The sequence below is a fragment of the Argiope bruennichi genome, chromosome 7 (genome assembly GCF_947563725.1).
Source record: "Argiope bruennichi chromosome 7, qqArgBrue1.1, whole genome shotgun sequence".
NCBI lineage: Eukaryota > Metazoa > Arthropoda > Arachnida > Araneae > Araneidae > Argiope > Argiope bruennichi.
In genome coordinates, this window is record NC_079157.1 from 54,997,151 (window position 1) to 55,005,773 (window position 8,623).

Here is an 8,623-nt window from a genome sequence, read left to right on the forward strand (position 1 = left end):
GCAATACATATCTTTAGGATTAAATTATATCAAATATTTAGTTTAAAGAAATTTATACACTAGAATAAATTTATCTTACATAATTTGCTGTTGAAAAAAAATTTCGGAAAATATTTATTATATATATATATAATTTTCCGAATCTTCTAAATTTTAAGCATTTTCAATACTGTAGTTGCTTCAAAGTTTACATTGAAAACACTGCCATGTTGAAATGACCAGAAAAAGAGCAGATAATTATTTTTGTAAATTCAAAGTGAATTTCAAATTAACTCTGAAATTAAAAAAAAAAAAAGGATATAAAGAGACAATTTAAGAAGATATTTCTATCTAATAATTATGCTTTTTTCAAATTCAACATGAAAAATTCTAGCAAACAAATCAAAACTCATATCGTAAATTTACATAGAAAAAAATTAATAAAATTTTTTGAAGAAGGGAGATATATTCATTTACCATTAATAAATAAATGTAGATTCTTGACACAAAAAAGTTATAATGCATATTTGTTATAGGAGATGGAAAAGAAAAGAGATTAAGGTATCTAAATAAGTTAAGTTTTTATTCATTATTTACAACAATTCTAAAATCCAAATACAAGAAAAGATATTCACAGTAGGAAATCCAACTCAGATCCATGTATCAAATTCATTTACCAAAGCTGCTTTCCAAAGGGAAATGTGTACTTTCTTTCCCCTTGATTCTACTTACATTGGTAAGTATCTTGCACAATTAATAAGTATGTACAATTTATAATTTCTTTAAAACCTATTCAGGTCCACCTCTCTGGAAAGAGAAGAAAAACATATGATTAATATATTATGCATATGATAATCCATACAATTTAATAATTGGACAAACAAAAAAAATCAGTTAACATTCATAAAAATGATTCAAATATTTTTTTTAAATAATCAGTTAACGTACATTTATAAAACCTTTGTTTTAGTTAAATTTTTATTCACTAAATTAAAAACAGGCAATAATCTCAAGCGGCTATTTATATATTCTTTATAAGCTTCAGATTTTGATATGTTTATCTTCTTTTTAGGACATAAAGTAGCAAATTTCACAATGCTATTAAAATAAAAAATGTTAACAAAATTAGTCAATTAGTGATAAATATTTGAAGTTTAGTTTAGTTATATTAACTTGTTAGTTAGTTATATTAACTTGGCATCACACCTGAAACCATCCGATTTCAAAGCCAAGACTGTACCACTAGGACATCCCGGCCTGATAAACATTTGAATAATTATCCTATGTTCGTTTAATTTTAAACTCAACTTATATTTTAAAATCCGTCTTATTAATAAATATGATTAACTGTCTTTAAAATTAGTTTTATAAAAAATTACATTAAAAAGTAGATTTGAATAATCAAAAAGTTGCTTAGAACAAACTGAGAATGCAGAATCTTTTGTAATATCCCATGAAAAACAATCCTTATTTATTTAGCTCTGAATAATGCTTCAGATTCAGAAATCTATTTTTTTAAAAATTCCAGCTTCTGAAAAAATTTAATCAGAGCAAAATAATGCTGCAACATAATATAATAATTGTTTTAAATTCCTCTAAATTTGCAACGATAAACATACATCAATAGAAAGTATGTTTCTATGATCATAACACTCTGATAATTTTTTTAGATGATGCTAAATAAAAGAAAGAATTTTGAAAAGTAGATTCATATTTTCAATACTATCTAAAATAGTTCTATACCAAATCCATTTTTCCATTAACTTAACAACAGATTCCACTTTATGCATATGTAAAACATACTTTGAAGAACCAGTAAAGAAATCCTTTAACAATTCTTATTCTTAATAATTTAAAAGAAATATTCTTATCTTTATCAATTGTCCAGATTTTTTTTTTTTCCAAACCACAATAACAGTATAATGGATTAAATTTCTGATTTTTTTTTTTTTTTTGAAGTTGTAATACATTTTCTTAGTGTATTTTTGTATTAATTCTTCAACAGTATTTTCTGAAGTTGTATTTTTCTGCAGCTCCTGAAAAGAATTTGCTGACACTATGTTTTGGTCTCATGGGCAAAATAATAGTCCGTACAACCAACTCAAAGTTGCAGTGAAGACAGAGTTTGATTATTTTTAGAGCGTAGATCAATTAGAAATTATTGCACACACACACACATATACATATACTCTATTGCTACAGAATTGTATGATCTTAAAATAACTACAATAAATGTTCTTACACTATCCTTTGTATAAAACTAAATTTATTTTACTTGCATAGTTAAAAAATAATAAAATGGAAATTCTATTATATCAATTTCTCTGAATTACATGTAGTATTTCTTTATGTTTGCAAAGAAATGCTATGAAAATTAGATAAACCAAAAAAATAAAGCCAACTGACAACATTGATTTTTTTTTTTCTTCCCCCTTCCCCTATTCATTTTCTAGCACAATATTCTCATTCAGCTCTAAAAGTATATTGGATATTTTTTTAAAGTACATACATTACAAATTAAAAATTTTTGTAACAAGATTGTTTTGACAAACAGAAACCCTCATGCTTCCGTTTTGTGATGCATCTTAAGCTAGTTAAGATAAATCAGTTAAAAACAAAAAGAACTATTGGTACGTACAAAACTTCTAGCATTCAGATTTAAATACATAAGTAAATAGTTTAATATAGAATAGTACTTTTTCATTAACAGGCTTCTAATTACTGCCAGGCTTAAATGTGTGAAAACTATCATCTCTACAATTGGTAGATTTTTATCTGGGTTAAATCTGCTCAGATAAAAACCTGCCAACCTTTAAAAGAAAAATATTGATAAATTGTTAAAGACAAAAACTTAATATGCAACAATTTTCAATCAATTTTTTCCCCTTTTTATATTCTGGAGATTTATAATGAAAGCTGGGATTTGTAAAAACGAATTAAGATAAAACATGAAATTATTAAATAACATTTAGCTGTTTTCTTACACGAAAATTTATATATTTTACCAAATGAAATTTTATATACATATTTACCAAAATATTTTAGATATTATTTCATTGATTTTAACTTTCTTTCCAAACTCTCTCCTCCACACAAATAATGTATATTCAACTAAATCACCATGTATAAGAAATGTTTTCAAGAAAATGTTTATTCAAAAAGAAATTATGAAACATTGTTTTTACAATTATCAAATAATTAAAATGTTAATAAAAATATTGTAAACTATTTTACATTCTTAAAATATATAAATTTTTCCCTAAATTTAATAAGGAAAAGACAAACAAAATTTTGAAAAACCAAAGGTGGAAACAAAATTTCAGCTTGAATTTACATCCAGAGTGTATTTCCACCTTATTTGCCATCTAATTTTTAATAAATTTTATTGAAATTATTTAATGCCTGATTATTTAATTTGATACATAGATTCCAATGAATTTCTTTTAAATTCAGTTAAAAGAACAAAATTTAAAATAACTGAGAAATAAAATAAAATTTCCATTTTTTTCTCATTATTAAAAAAAAATGATAAAATTTTAATTCTTTTTAGATATATACCAAAATGTTTTTTTTTTTTTTTTTCAAAAATATAGTAAAATACTGCAAATAATTACTTTTGAATTTTTTTCCTCAAAAATAAATCTGAGTAATAATTTTTGAAAAAAAAATCAAAATTCTTTATCTAATCTGGCTAATGGAAAACATTTGCTAGTAAAAATTTCTTTAGAATTTTGAAAATTTCTAGATTTCTAAGATAAAGTAAAATAACAAGACTGAAATGCGGTTAATTTAATTAAGAAAGTGAAATATAATTCTTCTTTAAATAGTATGATGGGCATTATGTTATTGGGTTAACAAAAATACTTACTTATAATTTCTGTTTTTAAAAGAAAATTAAATAACATCTTAAAATAATCAGTATTGATAAATTATATAATTATTAAACTTAATACTCACTTCTATATATTCCATTTCAATCGGAGAAAGAGGCTTTCTAGAATATTTAGCAGGTAATTCTGTGTCATCTATTCCTAAACCTTTCTGACTACGAGACGGTGCCACACCTAAGTGAGTTGATTGATTTGGACTCATGCCTACAAAATTATAATCTTTTTTATAGTATATTTCAATAAATACATTTAATGACATTTAAAAATACTTCTCAATATTTAAAAGTTTTAACCCTATTAAGTGACTAAACTAGCTTTGTTCCATTTATGTTCAATTCTAAAGCAGCTAATTTGCAATTACAATTACATTTTCTTAAAACATCACAGACTTAAAAAAAAAAAAAAACTCAAATTATAAAGATTTATTTTGGATTACATAAAGTAGAGTTCATTCATTTCCAAAAATCACTTATCAGAGTTGGAAACACAACTAAAATAATAGTCCAGCGGAAAGACTAAAATAAACCTCTTAATGCTAGCTATATTTTAGTAACATAATACCAATAAATTGGTAATTAGAAGCAAAATTAATAATGCTTTAATAATATGTTTACAGTATATATTAAAATATGATTTTTTTTAAAAAAAATATAACAATTACCAGTTAAATAACAATAATAAGATTACAAAACTTCAATAAAATAAATAAAAATTATTAGATTTAAAAATTTACATGTTGAATATAAATACTAAAAATTAAAACCTTGGGAAAAACAAGCTCATTCCTAAAAAAAAAAAAAAAAAAATTAGGTAAAAAAGAAACATTAATTTCATATAAAATAGATCATGCAACTGCAAGGAATTCACAATAAAGTAAAAATTCATAACCAAGATCATCGAACAGTGAAACTATTATAACTTGGCAATACTAAGGAAATACCATAGGTTATTAACATTAAAGCTATCCAAAATTCATATTTAGGTTAAGAATTCAATATATTAATATATAAAAATAAATTATATGCAAAGTTTTAAGAAAAGCTTACCTGAGATATCCTTACCACCTTTTCTGAATTTAATTAGGGGAATGTGTGGTTTCACAACCTATAAAAAAAAGGTTAAACACATACATTTTTTTTTTATTTTTTTTTTTACTACTGAAATTAATGTGACAAATTGAAATGGTCAAATTTATTATTTGTTTGAAGTAATTAATCCATTCACTGACAGGTAAATTTAAAGTGTCTTATTTTGCCTTTGTCTTACTATGAGATATCTCGTAGTTGGAAGTGAATGGGTTAATTAGTTACAATTACTTTACCAAATATTTTAATCACAAAATATGCTTTCTCATTTTCCAATGAGAAAAAAAAAAATTAATCTATTTAATAAAAAAAAATCAAGATAAAAATTATTTTCTTCCAGCCTGTAATTTTTGGTATTGAATTAAATAAGTACTATCAATATTATATTCTCTTCACCCAAAACATATTGTTAAGATTTTACAATATTTTAAATTATGAAAAATAATTTTCAAAAAAATCATCAAATCTATACTTATAAAAGTAAAAATTTGCATGTACATACTCAATGAGATAGACCATTAGAATAGAATAATTAAATTCAGCAGAGATATTCCTCAGAAGACAAGAATGTATACCTTAAAGTGATTTTTCTTTCAAAATTTAAGTTAATGAAAATTTTTAAAAATTACAACCATTACTTCTAGCAATATTATACGAAAAAATTGATTTTTATGCCATTTTAATATTTAAAATAATGATATCAATTTCAAATGCCATGTGAATTTTTCCTGTAAGTTTACAAAAAGAATTGAATGATTTTTAATAACAGATTTTATCATTTCACTAAATCATATTTTCTCACATTGTTAGAAATTTAACAAAAACAGATTTTGTTGATTATTTGAGTTGAAAATTTATAAGGAATCAATAAATGAAATTACATAATAGAAAAAAAAAAGACAATTTTAAATAATTTATCTAGGAACTTAAGTTTTTAATGGCACGAAGATGTCATGGGCCTGTCGAGTTCATTAAATATATTAGTCCTTTACAAAGAGAATTATGAACATCAAGGTGTAAGAAATTTCATTTATAATTGTTCCCAGTGAATAATTATATTTCTAATATTATTTATTCCCAATATTCCAGCGAACTGGTAATTTTATAAAGATCTAAAAATTTGCCTAATTTGGTAGCAAAAAAATTTTTTTTTCAAAATAAAGTAAAGAAACATGATTATAATAAATGAAAAACCTAACAACATAATAAAAATTACAAAGAATTTTTTTTAAAGAAACATTTTAGCGAAAGAACATTTTTTTCCAAAAGAGTAATTTATGGAATAATACTGATAACTTAATTTAAAACAACATCAAATTATTTATGCTTATTATTTTAATAAAAACATTTAAATAAACATCATAAAAATAAATAAACACTTAGCACTTCAAATTCAGAAGTAAAAATTTGTAAACAATAATTATTTAAAAAAAATTGTATTCTTATTGTTTGTAATAAAATCACTCATATTTCCCACCATACGATTTGCATTTAAAAAAATCAGACCAACATGAAAATTTATTTAAGCACACTATTGTTACAAAATAAGCATGCGAAACACCTGATCTCAAATTAAATTAAATTCCAAATACTTGTTCTCCTATTGAATATTTTTTATACAATTCTGAAAATACAATAAACATTCACTTACCTTCCAAGCCCGTAAACTTGCAGACGTATTCATGAAGAAATTAAATATATAATTAAACTGTAAGAAATTTGTTATAAATAATTTATAAGTATACCGCTCCACAAATTCGAACGTTTCGAAAGAAACAGACGAATCTGCGAGAGTAAAGGACGTTAGCTGAGCTGCCGAATACCTGCTCTTAAATTAACACCAATATTACAACTCATGAAAATACTAGTTCATTAAAGCTAGTTTCTTCATAAATTATGTTTGACTGTAAAAGGTAATAACAAAAAGAAAAATTAGAATAATGCGGAACTTCTTTTTTCATAAATAATTTTTTTTTTTTAAATTATAAAAGCTCATTGGAATGAAAGAACTTCCTGTTTTGTATTTTGTGCATTACTGTCATTTCTGATCGAATTTCCGTTATTTGCAAATTACGACTTTTAAGTATACTTTCACCGTGCAATTTAATATATACGTTATTATATTATTTCTTTGCTTTTAAGAACAACAAAGAATGTAAGTCATCCCAATGGTAACTCTCTTTGTTGAATACGGCCTTCAGTTCCACTACCAATCTTATTTTCTCGTTTATGAAGTATACAAAGCAGAAGCGTTTTAATCTTTAAAGAATTCTTCGAATTTCTCCACAATTCTATATTTTAGACTTTCCTGAGTCCGATAAAGGCAATTTTAGAATTTTGCCTATCTGCTTGTGAATAAGTAACTGAAAATCGTCTTGAGCTAAGTAATGAAATTTGGTATCTAGTCTTCATACCAGGTTTGTGGAAATCTTTCAAATTTTGAATGAAATTCATTAAAAGGAAGCCAATCTGATCAAATATTCCGCTATAAATGAACACGATAACTACAAAACTTAAAGACAGAGGCGGCGGCAGACATTTGCCGACGGGAGGCAAGACAAAACCGACAGGGGGGAGCAAGCACAATATCTCTCATTTGGCTTCAAAATAACTCATAATAATTAATTTTACATTTAATTAAAGAAAATCAAGTATTATTTAGCTTCTTTTTTATTCAGATACTGGTCCTTTCTTTCATAGTTAAAACTTTACAAACGAATTTGTAAAAAAATGTTTTCAGTTTCTTTTAATGACCATCAAAAAATTGTCAATATTTGAGTCTATTTCTTTATGAGACTGTTGAGATTTAATTTCTTTGAGGTCTAAAATTAGAAAAAATGTTATATCCTTTCTAGATTGTATTATATAAATAGAAACACAGATTGCGCCAGAATGACGTGTCATGCTAAATGAACAAATGTATGCTCTCATTTTATATCAGAAACTATATAAAATAAATGTTCAAAGAAAAAGTTTTATAAAAGAAACTTTTTCAGAAATCTAAAATAAAAAATAATAATAAATATTTGATGTTTTCATCAAAAATCGATTTTCAGCGTAGTTCCCCTACCTAAAATATTTGTTAAATCAGGGTTGCAGCAACGAGCAGGAATTTAAATGTGCTTCGAATCAGAGGAGAATAAGTGCGCAAAAAATATACAACAAATTACATTTAATACAACAAAAAAATTTATCATAGTTCTGACACAATCAATATAGAATGCGGAAAAGATACAATGATGTTGTTTCTTAAGAATACTGGAGACAATATTTTGTAAATATATGTACAAACTTACTATTTAATGTAAGATGTGAAAAATATTCTGATGATGGAAAAATGGGCTGCTTAAAGGTTAGATCCCCCATTTATTTATTTTTCAATATATATTTAGGCTTAAAAAACCAATGAATTTTACTAAGAAATCATGGATATGAATTCCCCTATCTTCATTTTTAGAAATGCGTTCTTATGACTAAGCACTTTCTTAATTCAAACTTATTGCAAGCTAATATTCTTAACAAAAAGTGAGTTTTATCCAATCAATTGCATGCATTGGCTTTTCTTAACCCCTTCAACTATAATGACGAGTCTGATTCGCTATGGAATTACTAGATTTTTAACTTTAAATCTGCAATTAAGGGAAAGTATTAAGTAATTAAAAATGCAAA

General features: G+C 24.4%; 1 protein-coding gene across 1 annotated transcript; it reads right to left on the bottom strand.

Annotated features, from left to right (window-relative positions):
* Positions 1 to 541: 541 nt before the first annotated feature.
* Positions 542 to 6,774, bottom strand: LOC129976272 (alpha-ketoglutarate dehydrogenase component 4-like). Its single transcript, XM_056089753.1, has 4 exons — positions 6,606 to 6,774; positions 4,916 to 4,973; positions 3,937 to 4,073; positions 542 to 786 (listed from the first exon to the last, which is right to left on the bottom strand). Exons 1-4 carry the CDS (start codon positions 6,636 to 6,638, stop codon positions 769 to 771), a joined length of 246 nt encoding a protein of 81 aa, XP_055945728.1. The 5' UTR covers positions 6,639 to 6,774; the 3' UTR covers positions 542 to 768.
* Between the last annotated feature and the right edge of the window lie 1,849 nt (positions 6,775 to 8,623).